This window comes from Bison bison, unplaced genomic scaffold, assembly GCF_000754665.1.
Source record: "Bison bison bison isolate TAMUID 2011002044 unplaced genomic scaffold, Bison_UMD1.0 scf7180017851016, whole genome shotgun sequence".
In the NCBI taxonomy this organism is placed as follows: Eukaryota; Metazoa; Chordata; class Mammalia; order Artiodactyla; family Bovidae; genus Bison; species Bison bison.
This window is the reverse complement of record NW_011481589.1, coordinates 249,922-269,146: the sequence shown is the minus strand read 5'-3', so window position 1 is coordinate 269,146 and position 19,225 is coordinate 249,922. Positions and strand designations below refer to the sequence as shown.

Genomic DNA, 19,225 nt, shown 5'->3' with positions numbered 1-19,225 from the left:
GGGAGGTATATTTGAAAAATGAAATGCTGATAAGCTTACCTCAATATTAAAGGTTTCTTCCCTTTCTCTATTTCTCTACTCTCACGTGTATATGGACTTCCTGCTAAAATCAACTTTACTTAAGCAAACTTGTGCCAAGGAAACTAAATTTTTGGCCCCTCCCCACAAAAATTATAAAATGCAGCTACAAGAATGAAAAGCAGAATAGATTTCATTCAGTAACACAAATATTGCTGCATAATTGAAGACTCTGGGCATCATTCTATTCCTTAGAGAGTATCATAAACTCATCTTTCTAATAATTTTGAATCAGTAAAACGAGATGAAAATCTGTTCTGAAGTCAGTATTTCAGTGATTTATGATATGGGGGAAGGAATAAGAATTAAAAGGGTGGGTTGCGAAGTTTGACTCAGCTGAGAATCAATCTTAGAACTTCCCTTCCCACCCTCAACCCTATCCCACTCCTCTAGGCTGAATACTTCATCTTTTCAAGTCTTGTTTTTTTAAGTTTCTTTGCTCCTTCATTATCCTGAATAGACTACTTGTCAGTTCCTATGGCTTCAGGGCCCTTTTAAACTTCAAATCTACTTTTATTACTTTAACATTTAAAAAATATCACAATAAAAAGCAAGAAACTAGGATACAAATGACTAGTGGAGATAATGCTAAATAAAACACATTCACACTATACTATGCATGCTACGTGCGTGCTAAGGTGCTTCAGTCGTGTCTGACTCTGGGCAACCCTATGGACTGTAGTCCACCAGGCTCCTCTGTCCATGGGGATTCTCCAGGCAAGAATACTGGAGTAGGTGGCCGTGCCCTCCTCCAGAGGATCTTCCTGACCCAGGGATTGAACTATACTGTACTATAATTAACTTCAATCAGGAATTGGTGCCTTAATATCAGTTAATGGCAAATGTACTATCTCTTATTTTGATTTGGGAGAGGTTAGACAGGGACCCCTGATCACTTACAGGAGAAAAGAAAGATGAAAGGGGAATCACCAGCTGAGGCTAGAAGAGAGGCCACTGGAACAACAAAAATACTTCGCTAACTTTAGCATTTTGCTGAGTGGCAGTGCTGTTTATTTTCAAATGACAAAACAGATGTTACGCAAAGGGACATTTCTGTCAATTTAGCACAATCCTGCTGTGCTACACAAAACCTACCTTTATATGACTTACGAGATATTTTTAGAAGACCCACTTTACTATAAAGGAGCCTCATTACCTCAATTATATCACTGTATAACCCACTTCATTCCAGTATCCCATTCTTCTGACAGATTCACTCTACTGGAAAGGACTCCCAGGTTCCCATGACTGCCTTTGAGCCAAATCTAGTGTATTATATCTATTTCAATTCTTCTGCTATTCCACTGCCATATTGTGCAATTACTTCTGCCATCTAAAACTCAATTCTCATATAGCTAAGCTAACTAAGCCTGTTTCTTCACCTTTAAGATGGGAATAACATTCACTGTCAAATAATTATTATGAAAATTAAGAATTTCCAGTTTCTGATCTAGCATGGAAGTAGAACCAGTGCTAGGTTCTACTTATAATTCTAAACTATAATTTTGCTGGGAGCTGTATGATTGCGGGGGGTTCAGTATGGACAAGCCTGAGTTATAAACTCCAGGGGAACCCTGCACTAAATTTGTAGGTGTTACCTCCGTGTATACCAGGGCCCCACAGTGACTATTAGAATCACTTATTATTAGATTATTAATCATTATTATATTATTAGAAAATATATTATTAGATTATTAGAAAAATCCCCTCATGCTCACAAGAGGAGGAGGAGGAAAGGAACTATTCTGATATATGTCAGAGCATTCTATTTTTCTTCACCTTAAGGGGCAGAGGTGGCCACAATGAGAAGCACTGGGAATTGTAAATTAAAACAAGTAAACAAAAATATTACTACACACCTATTAGAATGGTGAAAACCTAAAACACTTGACAGTTTCAAATGCTGGTGAGGATATGGATGGAACAACAAGAAATCTCATTCACTGCTGGTGGGAATGCAAATGGTACAGCCACTTTGAGAGACAGTTTGGTGGCTTCTTACAAAACTAAACATACTCTTATACAACCCAGCAATTGTGCTCCTATGGTATTGACCTAAAGGAGTTGAAAACTTACATCCACCCAAAAAACCTACACATGGATTTAACATCAGCTTTAATCATAATTGCCAAAACTTGGAAGCAACCTTTATGTAAATAAACTGTAATACATCAAGGCAATGGAGTACTATTCAGCGCTAAAAAGAAATATCTATTAAGCCATGGATAGACATGGAGGAACCTTGACTGCATATGACTAAATGTAAGAAGTCAATGTGAAAAGGCTACGTTCTATTTGATTCTAAATATAAGACATTCTTGAAAAGACAAAAAAAAAAAAAAAACAACTATGGAGACAGTAAAGGATCAGTGGTTGCCAAGGGTTAGAAGGAAAGGATGACTATGTGAAACGGAGGATTTTTTAGGCAGGACAAATATCCTGTATGATACTATAATGAAAGAGCCATGTCACTGTACATTTGTCCAAACTCATGCAATGTACAACACCAAGAGTGAACCTTCGTGTAAACTATGGATTTTGGATAATAATGATGTTTTAGGGTAGGTTCATTAAAAAAAAAATTTAATGTGGCCCAATCAAAATCCCAGCTGGCTTATTTTCAGAAATTGACAGTGATATAGAACTACAGGGACTGCTGCTAAGTCACTTAAGTCGTGTCCGACTCTGTGCGACCCCATAGATGGCAGCCCACCAGGCTCCCCCTTCCCTGGGATTCTCCAGGCAAGAACACTGGAGTGGGTTGCCATTTCCTTCTCCAATGCATGAAGTGAAAAGTGAAAGAAGACGCTCAGTTGTGTCCGACTCCTTGCGACGCCATGGACTGCGGCCTACCAGGCTCCTCCGTCCATGGGATTTTCCAGGCAAGAGTACTGGAGTAGGGTGCCATTGCCTTCTCCGTACAAGGGACTAAGAATAGCCAAAATAAAATTGAATAATAAGAACAAAGTTTGAAAATTCACATTTTCTGATTTCAAAACTTACTGTAAAACTAGTGTAGGCCTAGCATTAAGAACAGACATATAAAATCAATGGACATAACAGAAGAGTCCAGAAATAAACCCTTAGCACTTACAGACCATTGATTTGGGGCACACCAATGGGGAAACAGTATTCAAAAAGTAGTGCTCTAACAGGATAGTTCATATAAAGTAATAAATTTGGGCTTTCCTTACACTGTACACAAAAATTGACTCTTAGAAGAAAACACAGGAATAAATCTTTGTGAACCCGGGTTAGGCAAAACTTGCTCAGACACAACACCAAAAGCTCAAGTGATAAAAGAAAAAATAAACTAGACTTTATCAGAATTAGCAATTTTTGTGCTCAAGTAATATCATCAAGAAGGTAAAAAGACCACAGCAAAGGAAATCATAAACAAAATGAAAAGATAACCTACAGAAAGGGAGAAAATATTTGGAAATGAAGTGACCAAAAGGGGATTAATCTCCAAAATATATATATATACAAACAGCTCATGCAGTTCAATAAATTAAAAAAATAAAAATAAAAAAATAGGCAGAGATCTAAATAGACATTTCTCCAAAGAAGACACACAGATGGCAGAAAGCACATAAAAAGATGCTCAACACCACTATTAGAGAAATGCAAATCAAAACTTCAATGAAGTATCACCTCATATCGATCAGAATCAGATCATATCAGATCAGATCAGTCGCTCACTCGTGTCCGACTCTCTGCGACCCCATGAATCGCAGCATGCCAGGCCTCCCTGTCCATCACCAACTCCCGGAGTTCACTCAGACTCACGTCCATCGAGTCAGTGATACCATCCAGCCATCTCATCCTCTGTCGTGCCCTTCTCCTCCTGCCCTCAATCCCTCCCAGTATCAGAGTCTTTTCCAATGAGTCAACTCTTCGCATGAGGTGGCCAAAGTACTGGAGTTTCAGCTTGAGCATCATTCCTTCCAAAGAAATCCCAGGGATGATCTCCTTCAGAATGCACTGGTTGGATCTCCTTGTAGTCCAAGGGACTCTCAAGAGTCTTCTCCAACACCACAATGCAAAAGCATCAATTCTTCGGCGCTCAGCCTTCTTCACAGTTCAACTCTCACATCCATACATGACCACAGGAAAAACCATAGCCTTGACCAGACGAAATTTTGTTGGCAAAGTAACGTCTCTGCTTTTGAATATGCTATCTAGGTTAGTCATAACTTTCCTTCCAAGGAGTAAGCGTCTTTTAATTTCATGGCTGCAGTCACCATCTGCAGTGATTTTGGAGACCAGGAAAATAAAGTCTGACACTGTTTCCACTGTTTCCCCATCTATTTCCCATGAAGTGGTGGGACCGGATGCCATGATCTTCGTTTTCTGAATGTTGAGCTTTAAGCCAACTTTCTCACTCTCCACTTTCACTTTCATCAAGAGGCTTTTGAGTTCCTCTTCACTTTCTGCCATAAGGGTGGTGTCACCTGCATATCTGAGGTTATTGATATTTTGCCCCGCCATCTTGATTCCAGTTTGTGTTTCTTCCAGTCCAGCGTTTCTCATGATGTACTCTGCATATAAGTTAAATAAACAGGGTGACAATATACAGCCTTGACGAACTCCTTTTCCTATTTGGAACCAGTCTGTTGTTCCATGTCCAGTTCTAACTGTTGCTTCCTGACCTGCATACAGATTTCTCAAGAGGCAGGTCAGGTGGTCTGGTATTCCCATCTCTTTCAGAATTTTCCACAATTTATTGTGATCTACACAGTCAAAGGCTTTGGCATAGTCAATAAAGCAGAAATAGATGTTTTTCTGGAACTCTCTTGCTTTTTCCATGATCCAGCGGATGTTGGCAATTTGACCTCTGGTTCCTCTGCCTTTTCTAAAACCAGCTTGAACATCAGGAAGTTCACGGTTCACAGATTGCTGAAGCCTGGCTTGGAGAATTTTGAGCATTACTTTACTAGCGTGTGAGATGAGTGCAATTGTGGGGTAGTTTGAGCATTCTTTGGCATTGCCTTTCCTTGGGATTGGAATGAAAACTGACCTTTTCCAGTCCTGTGGCCACTGCTGAGTTTTCCAAATTTGCTGGCATATTGAGTGCAGCACTTTCACAGCATCATCTTGCAGGATTTGGAATAGTTCAACTGGAATTCCATCACCTCCACTAGCTTTGTTCGTAGTGATGCTAAGGCCCACTTGACTTCACATGCCAGGATGTCTGGCTCTAGGTGAGTGATCACAACATTGTGATTATCTGGGTTGTGAAGATCTTTTTTGTACAGTTCTTCTGTGTATTCTTGCCATCTCTTCTTAATATCTTCTGCTTCTCTTAGGTCCATACCATTTCTGTCCTTTATTGAGCTCATCTTTGCATGAAATGTTCCTTTGGTATCTCTGATTTTCTGGAAGAGATCCCTAGTCTTTCCCATTCTGTTGTTTTCCTCTATTTCTTTGCACTGATCGCTGAAGAAGGCTTTCTTATCTCTTCTTGCTATTCTTTGGAACTCTGCATTCAGTTGTTTATATCTTTCCTTTTCTCCTTTGCTTTTCGCTTCTCTTCTTTTCACAGCTATTTGTAAGGCCTCCCCAGATAGCCATTTTGCTTTTTTGCATTTCTTTTCTATGGGGATGGTCTTGATCCCTGTCTCCTGTACAATGTCACGAACCTCATTCCATAGTTCATCAGGCACTCTATCAGATCTAGGCCCTTAAATCTATTTCTCACTTCCACTGTATAATCATAATAAGGAATTTGATTTAGGTCATACCTGAATGGCCTAGTGGTTTTCCCTACTTTCTTCAATTTAAGTCTGAATTTGGCAATAAGGGGTTCATGGTCTGAGCCACAGTCAGCTCCTGGTCTTGTTTTTGCTGACTGTATAGAGCTTCTCCATCTTTGGCTGCAAAGAATGTAATCAATCTGATTTCGGTGTTGACCATCTGGTGACGTCCATGTATAGAGTATTCTCTTGTGTTGCTGGAAGAGGGTGTTTGTTATGACCAGTGTATTTTCTTGGCAAAACTCTATTAGTCTTTGCCCTGCTTCATTGCGTATTCCAAGGCCAAATTTGCCTGTTACTCCAGGTGTTTCTTGACTTCCTACTTTCGCATTCCAGTCCCCTATAATGAAAAGGACATCTTTTTTGGGTGTTAGTTCTAAAAGGTCTTGTAGGTCTTCATAGAACCGTTCAACTTCAGCTTCTTCAGCATTACTGGTTGGGGCATAGACTTGGATTACTGTGATATTGAATGGTTTGCCTTGGAAACGAACAGAGATCATTCTGTTGTTTTTGAGACTGCATCCAAGTACTGCATTTCGGACTCTTTTGTTGACCACGATGGCCACTCCATTTCTTCTGAGGGATTCCTGCCCACAGTAGTAGATATAATGGTCATCTGAGTTAAATTCACCCATTCCAGTCCATTTCAGTTTGCTGATTCCTTGAATGTCAACATTCACTCTTGCCATCTCTTGTTTGACCACTTCCAATTTGCCTTGATTCATGGACCTGACATTTCAGGTTCCTATGCAATATTGCTCTTCACAGCATCGAACCTTGCTTCTATCACCAGTCACATCCAAAGCTGGGTACTGTTTTTGCTTTGGCTCCATCCCTTCATTCTTTCTGGAGTTATTTCTCCACTGATCTGCAGTAGTATATTGGGCACCTACTGACCTGGGGAGTTTCTCTTTCAGTTTCTCTTTCCTATCATTTTGCCTTTTCATACTGTTCATGGGGTTCTCAAGGCAAGAATACTGAAGTGGTTTGCCATTCCCTTCTCCAGTAGACCACATTCTGTCGATCAGAATGGACATCATCAAAAAACCCTATAAACGGTAAATTTCAGAGTGAGTATGGAGAAAAGGGAGCCTCCTACACTGTTGGTGGGAATGTACATTGATAAAGCCACTGTGGACAACTGAATAAGGTTCCTTGACTAAAAACAGAGCTACCATATGATCCCACAATCATATGGTATATGTCTGGAGAAAGCACTGTTCGGAAAGATACATGCACTCCAACGTTAACTGTAGCACTACTTACATAGCCAGGACATGGAAGCAAAATAAATGTCTATGGACAAAAAAATGGATAAAGAAGTGGTATATGCATACCATGGAATATTATTCAGTCATAAAGAATGAAAATAATGCCATTGCAGCAACATGGATGGACCTAGAGATGGTCATACTGAGTAAAGAAAGACAAAATAGCATATCATATTGCTTGTATGTGGAATATAAAAATAACACGGTACAAATGAACTTATTTACAAAACAGAAACAGACTCACAGATATAAAAAAACAAACTTATAGCTACCAGGGGAGAAGTGGGGGGAGGGATAAATTTGGAAATTGGAATTGACATATACACACTACTATACATAAAATTTGGAGAAGGCACTGGTGACCCACTCCAGTACTCTTGCCTGGAAAATCCCATGGACGGAGGAGCCTGGTGGGCTGCAGTCCATGGGGTCGCTAAGAGCCGAACGCGACTACGCGACTGAGCGACTTCACTTTCATGCATTGGAGAAGGAAATGGCACCCACTCCAGTGATCTTGCCTGGAGAATCCCAGGGACGGGGGAGCCTGGTGGGCTGCCATCTATGGGGTCGCACAGAGTCGGACACGACCGACGTGACTTCAGTTCAGTTCAGTTCAGTCGCTCAGTCGTGTCTGACTCTCTGCGACCCCATGAATCGCAGCACGCCAGGCCTCCCTGTCCATCACCAATTCCCAGAGTTCACCCAGACTCACGTCCATCGAGTCAGTGATGCCATCCAGCCATCTCATCCTCTGTCGCCCCCTTCTCCTCCTGCCCCCAATCCCTCCCAGCATCAGAGTCTTTTCCAAAGAGTCAACTCTTCGCATGAGGTGGCCAAAGTACTGGAGTTTCAGCTTTAGCATCGTTCCTTCCAAAGAAATCCCAGGGCTGATCTCCTTCAGAATGGACTGGTTGGATCTCCTTGCAGTCCAAGGGACTCTCAAGAGTCTTCTCCAACACCACAGTTCAAAACCATCAATCTTTGGCGCTCAGCCTTCTTCACAGTCCAACTCTCACATCCATACATGACCACAGGAAAAACCATAGCCTTGACTAGACGACATGACTTAGCAGCATACATAAAATAGATAATTAATAAGGACCTACTGTACAGCACAGAGGAGAAAGCAATGGCAGCCCACTCCAGTACTCTTGCCTAGAAAATCTCATGGATGGAGAAGCCTGGAAGGCTGCAGTCTATGGGGTCGCTGAGGGTTGGACATGACAGCGATTTCACTTCCACTTTTCACTTTCATGAGTTGGATAAGGAAATGGCAACCCACTCCAGTGTTTTTGCCTGGAGAATCCCAGGGACGGGGGAGCCTGGTGGGCTGCCGTCTATGGGGTTGCAGAGTTGGACACGACTGAAGCGACTTAGCAGCAGTAGCAGCAGTACAGCACAGAGAACTCTACTCAATACTCTGTAACAACCTCTATGGGAAAAATATCTAAAAAGGAGTGAATGTTATGTACATGTATGACTGATTCACTTTGCTGTACAGCAGAAACGAACACAACATTGCAAATCAACTATACTCCAATAAACATTAATTTTTAAAAAAGTGAAAAGATAATCCACAAAACAGGATAAAACTTGCAATTTCATATCTGACAAGGGATCAGAATATATAAAGAACTCTTGACAACTCAGTAACAAAAAGACAGTTTGATTAAAAATGGATCAAGGATCTGAATAGACATTTCTCCAAAGATATATAAATGGCCTAGAAGCATACAAAAAGATGCTCAACATTAGCTTTTACAGAAATGCAAGCAAAACCACAATGAGATATCACTTCATAGTCATTAGAGTGGCCATTTAAAAACAAAGCAAGAAGCAGATAACAAGTTTTGGTGCTGATGTGCAGAAATTGGAACCCTTGTGCACTGCTGGTGGGAATGTAAAACCATACTACAGGTGTTCAGGAAAAGTCTGGCAGTCCCTCAAAAGGTTAAACATGGAATTATATGACACAGCAATTCTACTAGGAAGTGTATAAACCAAGAGATATAAAGACATATCTGTATAAAAACTTTAATTCAAACGTTTATAAAAGCATTCATCAGAGCCAAAAAATGGAAGTGCAAACATTCATCAATGATGAATAGCTAAACAAAATGTGGTTGATCCATGCAATGAAATACTTCACAATAAAAAGGAATGAAGTCCTGATATATATCACAGGATTCATACAGATGACTCTTGAAAACAGTAAGTAAGAGGCCAGCAACAGAAGACCACATGTTAATATGCATATTGGTATGTACTTCTCATGTTGTTTAGGTGCTAAGTCATGTTTGACTCTTTGCAACCCCACGGACTCTAGCTCTCCAGGCTCCTCTGTCCCTGGGATTTCCCAGGCAAGAACACTGGAGTGGGATGCCATTTCCTTCTCCACGGGATCTTCCTGACCCAGGGAAGACATTCATTGGCAGGCGAATTCTTTACCGCTGAGCCACCAGGGAAGCCTGCACTTCTCATTGGGGAAATACAAATTAAAACTACAATGAAACACTTCTACAGACTTATTAACTCCAAAAGAAAAGCTTGACTGACAATACCAAGTGCTGGTAAGGATATAGAGCAAATAGAACTCTCATACACAGCTGACAGGAATGTAAACCGGTGAAACCACTTTGGCAACTTATTTTAAAATGCATCCCAAAATAGGATGGATTGATAAAGGGGTTGGATGTATGTTAAAACAAATTCAGCAAAATGTTAACTACAGACTAACTGGTAGGAATAAGGGTGTCCAAACAATTTTGTCAACTTCTCTTTATTTTTGAAATTTCTGAATACAATATTGTGGGAAAAACTAAATTCATATCTGTTCCAATACTCAACATTTCTACTGCTGAATATATACAAAGAGGTATTTATGTATATATTTTTTAAATGTTCATAGCACATTCATACAGCCAAAAACTAACACAACCCAAATATACATCAAATAGTAACATGGATTTTAAAAGTATATTTAGGGATTTCCCTGGTGGCTCAGCTGGTAAAAAATCTGCCTGCAATGCAGGAGATCTGGGTTCGATCCCTGGGTTGGGAAGATCCCCTGGAGAAGGGAAAGGCTACCCACTCCAGTATTCTGGCCTGGAGAATTCCATGGACTGTAAAGTCCATGGGGTCCCGAAGAATCGGACACAACTGAGAGACTTTCACTTTCTGGTGGTCCAATGGTTAAGACTTTTTCCAATGGGTTCAACGTCCGGTCAGGGAGCTATAACCACATGCCTTGGGGCCAAAAAACCAAAATATAAAAAACAGAAGCAATATTGTAACAAATTCAATGAAGATTTTAAAAAAAATTATCTACATTAAAAAAGTGTATTTATTCAACTGAATCCTGTACAGCAACAAAAAATAATGAGCTGCTCCCACGAATATGAAACAACATAACTGAATTTCACAAACAATGCTGAACAAATTATTTAAGTTCAAAATTGGGTAAAAACAATATAAAGTGTTAAGAGGTCAGAACAGTGGCTACCTTTGGAGAAGGGGCATTGTATGCTGGAGGGATATGAGGGAGCCTTCTGGGGGGTTGGATATTGGCTATATTCTGATGGTGGTTATAATATGTAAGGGCTTCCCTGGTGGCTCAGACGGTAAGGAATCTGCCTGCAATGCCAGTTCACTAGGTTATGTAGCTAAGGGATTGTTATTTACACCATTGAAGATATAGTCTTTATTGTATTATATATAAACAATAAAAAGGTTTTACACACACTTGTTATACTTTAACTGTACAAGACTATACAGCTCCCTCTAAATTCATGCTCACCACCTACTGATTATTCTTCTGGCTCCAAGCTCCCCAACTCATAATTTAATCAGGGCAGTTCTTCTCTTTTATTCATTTTTTATACTGATGTTCATCATTTGATATCTTCAGAAGCTAAAGAGTTATTTTGTGATTCACTGCTCTGTATTACAAATCGATCCTCCAACTTAAAAAGTCTGAAACAATTTAATACTTGATTATACTGTTTCACACTGAATAAATGCTTCATGTATATACATTAATCTTGTCTCCTTAAAGTAGTAGCTCTTTAGGGGTAAAAAACTCATTTTTCCTTTTGTCTTGGTGCCCAACAAACACCTACTGACTGGTAGAAGAAATGAGGTATCAAGTGTCTTGGTTTTTAACCATAAAGCCTTGCTACTCAGTTTATGGTAAACTGCTTTTTTCCACAAATATAATAATTAAATTGTTATACAAAATCATGTGCAATTTTAACTGGGACAACTATAAAAGTCTCATTCTTCTTAAAGTCAGTTAGCTTTATAAGAATTCAAAAAGTTTTAATAAATTTAGGAACTAATATATCTGGAGGATTGCTTTCTTCATTCCCATGCTTTCAGATCCCTTATTTACCTTATTGTATGCTCTCTGGATTAAGTAACAAGATAATTGCTCAACTGCCCCTGGGAGCACACTCCAGGTTTGCTATTTAATTAAAAGATAGGTATATGTGCATTCACATTAAAATGAACTCAAAATATTTTTAATTGGTTACAAAAAGGAACTCTTCAAAGACTTCAAAAGCAACATATCACAAAGTCAAATTGAATATCAAAACCAAAAGGTCAGCCAGATTCCCCAAGAGCAGAAAATATATTTAGTTCTCCCTTATCACTTTACTTTTCAATTGCATGTAGCAATCTCTTTTGCCATTAAAAACACATACACTTTGCCTATCTATATGCTTGCTTTTCTTCACATCTTGTATTTATATTTCCACTCTGAGTCTTTGGTATTTTTACCATCTCACTCTTAATTTCATTTATATCACAAGTGCAAAAATCCTGAATATTGAGCAGGTTAACCATATCATAAGTATTTGTTAAATTCAATATTAAAAGTTACTAACAAGTAATCTACCTCTGGGAATTTGTTACAGTCTTTAAAATAATCTATGATACAGGACAGAAACACAGCACCCCTAACTCTTTATATCATCCCTAACTCTTTGCTTGAAGAAAGGTAATACATAGAAGATAATTATATTCAGAAATGGCTTGGAGCAAGATGACAAAGAAATATAACATCTAATTTAAATTGTATTTATTTACATCATCCTCTTTCTACTCCCTTCCTCATTTCTACAAGTTCTGAAGTTGGCTGAGACAGTGAAGACAAAAAGTAGTGGTGTAAGTTGAAGAAAAAAGTCAGGGAGAACCTAGAGTAGCCAGTCTGTGACACTTATACTATGTAGAAGGAACCAAATAAAATTAAGATCATTAAAAAAAAAAATCTATCTTAAGTATTAAGATTTTTTTAAAGATCAAAATTTTACAAAAATATATACCAGAAAGTACTAACTAAAAAATATTTTAAGAAAGTCAAGTTCTCAGATCTTCTGTACCAAGTACTCATTACCCCTATCTTCTCAAGTTACCCTATAATTAGTCCTAGAATTAAACTCTAACACAAACTGTCTTAATCTTAAAGGTGCTCATACATTCTTAATAGCAAAGAATCAGCCTTAATTAAAGGACATCCAGAGTGGGAGATCATGCACAGACAAAATTCCAGCAACAATGGTTACAAATAAATTGCTTATTTAAAAAAAAGATGAGGCAAGATGAACACAGATCAAACTCAAATGAAAAAAAATGTAAAGAGATTAACTTTCCTAAAGCTTATGCACTTTATATATTAGAAGTGATGGGACAAAACTGAATATAGTCAGATAAAATAGTTAACATGGGAGAGAAAAATAGCAGAACCCTCTAAAGTATAAAAGCCAAACACTAAAGCACAGGATTCTGGGAACAATTGATACAGAAGTCAACAACCATAAAACTTCATATACACAGAAAAACACAGTAACTGATTTTCACATTTATTCGAGTATTTGAGTGTCTGCTATGTGAAAATAGTTCTTGCAAAGATGAATCATCAGACTCGGATTCTGGAAGGGGAGATGTAACATTGTTATAAAGAATTAAAATCAAATAGGAACAGTAAAGTGTCCTAAGAAAGGTAAACAAGTGCTAAGTGAGTTCAGATTAAGAAGCTTCTATTCATGTTGGGGGAGATCAGAAAAAGACTCCTAATATTTGAGCTGGACACTGCTAACTAAAATTTACACGGAGAATGATTAAGAGGGGTATTCTGGGCAATGAGCATAGGCAGATGCTGGGAACCAGAAGACATACATATATACTGGGTTGGCCAAAAAGTTCATTCACATTTCTCTGTAACATCATTCAAAAACCCGAACAAATTTTTTGACCAACCCGAAAGATTATATAGCAATGTCAGTATGACTAGAGTACAGCTTTTATGTGCGTATGTGTGTGTGTTCAGTCGCTCAGTTCTGTCCGACTCTTTGAAGACTCCATGGACTGTAGCCCACCAGGCTCCTCTGTCCATAGAATTTTCCAGCAAGAGACTAGAGAGTGTGTGTGTGGGGGGGGCGGAGGGGGGGCAGTTGGCCTTTGGACAGATGTCTGCCACCCTACCTCTCCAGATACCAGCATGTGAAATAAAGCAAACTTTCTTTCCTTTCAAAAAAACAAAAAACAAAACTGTAGTGGGCTGCCATTTCCTTCTCCAGGTGATCTTCCCGACCCAGGGACTGAACCCTCATCTCTTGCATCTCCTGCATTGGCAGGCAGTTTCTTTGCCACTATGCCACCTGTAATTTCATATGAGACTAAAAAAGCTGGGAAAGTATAAAAGAAGTCAGATTATAACTCTGAATGCTAAGACAGGTCTTTAGTGATGAGTCACGAAAAATCATTAAGGATTAAGAGGCAAGGGAATCTGATTTGGACAGAATCTACTGAATAACAAGGGATGAAATGAATGGGGAGAAGAGCAGACATTAAACAGTAAATTGTGAGAGGTCATGAAGACCTCAGTTGCAGTGGTGATGGTACAAGAGGGAGAAGGCAGAGTTCTAGGTCTATAATGTATAAGGTGCCATTCCACTCTACCGAGAAACTTTTAAAATCTGAACACATCATTCTCACTTTTAAGAAAACTGTGATCTGGAAAAATAATAAATGTTAAAGCATCAAGAACTAATTAATAAGGTAATATATGATTTCCAGATAAATATTACACAGAAAAAGTACTGTACTGGAAGAAATCAAGAGAGGGGAAAAATAAAAGTGGAAGCTTTATTAAAGAGGTTGGAGTTGATTTGCACCTCAATGAAAAGGTAGAACTTTAAGAGGAGAGGGATAAAATCTCACAAACAATTTGATTAATAAGAGTAAGATATGTTAAACAATTTATTAAGAGTAAGATATGTGAGATACATTGAGGTAATTTTCGGCAAAATGGTAAACAAAACACTAGTACATTAAAAATAATAATACAAAAAAAACCCTTCAAAACCTCAATTACCTGAATGTAACTTCATAAAGATATCAAAAAAACAAGGTATTATTTATTACAGGTTCGAAAGCTTAAAAATAAGTATTTTCTTAGTCTCGATTTTTAAACGAGAGAAAGGAGAGACCACGCCTTAAAAAAAGAACTTTCAGTCAGTTTGAAAAATCCAAAATGTTATGTTTTGTTATTTGTGAAAGAAGTTCCTCAAGACATAACATAATCTGATAAACCCTCTTCATATTCTACATACATATTCTACATCTACAACCAGGATATGTACTCAAACCCATCTGACTCCAAAACCAGATACACTCAGTGCTGTATTATAATTTTTCTTCTGATTTCAAAATCTCAAATGTATTAATCACAAAGTGCAGGGCAGAAGTAAGAGATCAGTAAATCTCAAACTACTGAACATAAACTGATGCAAAACTGAGAGACAGCACTTTGTGCAAATATATACCTATTCAGATAAAAATACAGTCACTGAATATTAACTTTTTAACAGAGTGAATTAACCTATGAGGAACGGGGGTCTTAGAGTGACTAGTGGTTTTTCAGTTAGTTCACTTACACCTTCCAAGGCTGGGCTATCTTACCTGGCCCTTTCCTCAGCCTTTCATGACTTATCTTCCCTCTAACAACCCTTATAAGACTGTCCTTGATGAGTAGATTTCTTTTGTATTCTTTTAAAAAATTCCTTCCTTAAAGAGTAGAAGGGATGTCAAATTTCTTGTTTTTTATCTTCTAATTCAAGAAAAGCTCTAACCTCTTATCTCACATTTCTTTAAGGACAAGGATTCACATTCTTTCTCATAAAACAAACATTTTGTTAAGATTACAAAGGGTTGAAAAAAATTACACTATTTTATTAATGATTATTTTAAACCAATTACTATATTTAGTATTATTGGGACTATATTTTTAGGATTGGTTTCTTAAAAATGACCCACAATAAAGGAAAAATGCACTAGGAATATGCATAATTTTTATAAGACATTCAACTGCACTTGCCTCAAAATAAATACATTAATTCATTTAAAGGAAATCCAGTTTTCAACCAGTAACAGTGCCTATTATGTCCCAGCACTATTCTAGGTACTTGGGAAACCACAATTTTTTTTAAAAACTCCCTTTTCTTCATGGAGTTTATCACCAGCGGGAGAAACAGTTAATAATAAATAATGTTAGAAAATGATAAATGCTATGGGAAAATAACAGAACAGGGTAAGTTTAGCAGAGTGCTAAGGTAAGTGCAATTTTAAATGGGTGGTCAGAGAGGATTTAAGAAGCTGTCACAACTTGAGTAAAAACTTGAAGGGAAGGGAGTCAGCCATGATGATACCTGGGGGAAAAGTACTCAAGGCACAGAAATCAACCATGGCAAAGGTTCTGGTGTATCCTAGAACAAAGAGGCCAGAGAGGTTAAAGAGAAGCCAGCACGGGTAGAGTAGTAGTAGATATAAAGAGAGCTATGTATGCAGGCAGAGAGTATAGATCATGTAGGGTTTAGGGGACACTAAGGAATCTGGATTTTACTTTGAATGAAATGAGGATTCACAGAAAGTTTGGTAGAGTGTCATGATCTGTTTTACCAGAAACAATCTGGATGATAGATTAAATATAGATTAAAGGGAGAGCAAGGGTGAATGCAGGGAGAACAGTGAGGAGGCTACAAAGAAACCCAGGAGAGAAATATGTATTTTCCATAAACTTGACCACAGTTTGTTTATGCTTACTTTCAAGCATAAATAGATAAAACAAATCTCAGATCCTGCTAATAGGAAATAACTGGATCTTACTGAAGTTTATTATAGAGCTCTTGGCATATACATGTACACACATCTTTTAACTACTCACTGCAGAATACCAAATGTGTTCCTTTACAATCGGTTATTCTCTGAATTTTTAAAATATCCTTTTGTAGCTGAAACTATTCTTTAAAGAAATAAGCCAGTATTTCTATAGCTATCAATTATATACTATTTTTGAAGAAAAAATAAGTTACTTCTGTTCATTCAAAGTATAAATTATTTATCTTGGATTGGTGTTTCTCAGACTATGTGAATTTTACATTCTTAACACATTTTACATTCCTAAAACATTTCAGTTCCTTCAGGTAAGACAAATTTCTACAAAAGTTTCTATTTTTATACAACTTTCTTTAAGAAATTACTTTCTTCAAATTGATACCAAAGTTGCCTATCAATGTCTGGGTTGTTCATTTCAGGAAAAGGCAACCATGAAAAACTCCCATTGTCACAAATAACATGTTTCAAAAAGACGTTCCTACATGATACCAAAAAAACCCTCTATTATCTTATCCTCCTGGAAAAGGCAAATATTGAATACAATCTCCATAAATTCTAAATAAGTTATTCTTAACAATGTATAAGATATACATGTATTTAAGAGAAAGAATACAATAAGTTGAAGGTATTTTACTTGCTTAGAAGAGGACTAAGGAATACAGGAGATTTTGAAATAAAAACTCATACCTCTAAAAAATGTTTTTCATGAAATGGAAATAAGCACATTGTCCTATAACATTTATGAAGGAAATCAAGAGTGAAATTTGAAGGAAAGTAAGAGTCAAAGAATTTACTTGCTTCAAAGACTCAGGAAAGCACTTAGATTTGGTTTGGATTTTTAAAGAGACTTCTCCTGTGACAATTCTTCGGAAGAAATGGGTGTGTAAACTTACATAACAATACTCCATTTAAATTCATTAATTCACTCAACATTTAAGTGTTTATGTGCCAGAAACTGCACTAAGCACTGGTGGTAGTCCCTGTTCTCAAGGGCTTAGAGTTTTCCCTTATTCCAGTTACTCAGCAGCTACTATGAAGCCAGATGTTGTGGATACAACAAACAGGAAACAGAGTTCCTACCTGCATTCAGCTTATACTGGAGGAGGAGGGAAATGCCTCAAGAATGAGACACACATCTAACTTAACAAGGACGACATGTAAGTGTTACACGCGTTACTTTTGAAAGTGCGGACACTTCCTTCATGGGAGACACAAAGAAGGGAGTGATTGATTCAGGGAGAAAGGGAGGGGAATTTAGGAACTTCAGATACAGCTCAGCTGAGTCCTCAAAGAGGATTACACGCTCACCTGCTGACCTTGGGGGAAGGGTTGCAGAGAGAGCAACTGGAGCTAAGGCAGAGAGGTGTGAATAAGCTGTTGTGTTTGACAGGCCTGGAATATGAATGTGAGGGATAAATCATGGAGTCTTCTGTAAGCCACATGAAAAGACTGGACTTTACCAGCATATATGAAAGGCCCCTGATGGGTTTTATTCAGAAAACCAGCATTTGTGATCAGGTTTTTCTGGTGTGGTGAGACACGGATTTACATAGGAATGAGAAAAGAATAACACTAGATAATGATGTCACCACATGAAACAACAAAGGAGACTGCCCAGTTAGAAAATTAAACCCCAATCAGGAAAAAAAATTAAGCCACTTAACTATCCAAGTACTTCTGGTAAAGTTTTTAATCAACATCTTGAAAAAGTAGAGGAAAGGTTTATACATGTATTATGGATTATAACGTCTACATATCTATTTTGAGTTTTCTAAAGAGGTCTTCAGCTCTTTACAAATCGTGTAAGGACATCTGGAGCTGCTGATTGCTGTACAAAAAGAAGTGAAGCTATTTAGAAGACAAGTCTTTGACACATAGGGAGAACCATGAGTAACAGAAGGTATTTCTCAAGTAAGGTTTAAAGGTTTCCAAAGTTCAAGATAATCAAGTTCTCTTAAATCAGCGCGTTTAAAAGGTGTGTCACAGGGGTGGAGCAAAAAGAGGAGGGGTTCAGAATTAAGACTGTTGTTGCTGTTCAGTCGCTAAGCTGCGTCCTACAATTAATATAAACACACACACACATATGTATGTATACATATGTATGTAAAGAAGCAACTCCATGTTGCTGGAACCAAAATCACTACTTGAAAATCTCCCAAGCACAGGAAGAAATGAACGCCTACTAAATTCAACGAATACAGACAGACTAGAGGGAGGAGAGGAGGATCACACTTCAAAGTATAAATGGGATGTATGTGTGGCGGGGGGGGTGGGGTGGAGTAGTGGGGGTAGGTTAACCACTTATCCAGAACCCATAATCCAGCCGGTGACGAGGAAATCATCTTCGAACCTCACAATTCACATATAAAGGCAAGAAAACATCACTTCGGAACTCCACAATCTAGCCACCAGTCACTGGTCAAGGGGATATAATTACACATTCGAATCCCAGAACTCAAGGACAGAACATCCCCACACTGCTCGAAGGGAGGTGAAGGATTCCCCCTATACTGACGACGGGAGCAATCACACTTAAACCCAGCCCTAAGGGGGTCAGTGCCTCTCAGGCCAGGTGTTGCCGAGGCCAGGGACAGTGACAGACAGCCCCGAAGCCCCCACAATCTCCGCCAGAGCCGCCTCTACTCCTCGCACCCCCCCTTCCCCAACACACACCCTCCCCTACCTGATATGGCGGCGGCGGCTCCTGATCCGGCTCCGTCCCCTCGCCAAAGCTGGCCCGGTCGGACTGAGACTCGTGAAGCAGGGAGATGTCATCCGAAGTGGGGGACTTGAGGCAGTTCCCCATCTTCTGGGGCTGGGGTGTGTGATCTGGGGGAGGAAGAAAGCAGTGGCGGGGTCGTTCGCACGCTCCGCGGTCAGCCTCGGTCAGCGAGGTGGGGTCGGGCGGCAGGCCGGGGTTCAGGCGGCAGCGGCTCCCCCGGCCCC

The 19,225-nt window shown here is 38.8% G+C and overlaps 1 protein-coding gene across 1 annotated transcript in view; it reads right to left on the bottom strand.

Annotated features, from left to right (window-relative positions):
* The window catches only part of RNF11 (ring finger protein 11), a 46,893-nt gene extending 27,674 nt beyond the window's left edge, over positions 1-19,219 (bottom strand). Inside the window, exon 1 of the mRNA XM_010849645.1 lies at positions 18,963-19,219. Within this exon, the coding sequence (XP_010847947.1) occupies positions 18,963-19,085 (123 nt within the window). The 5' untranslated portion in view covers positions 19,086-19,219. The remainder of the gene's footprint in view (positions 1-18,962) is intronic.
* Between the last annotated feature and the right edge of the window lie 6 nt (positions 19,220-19,225).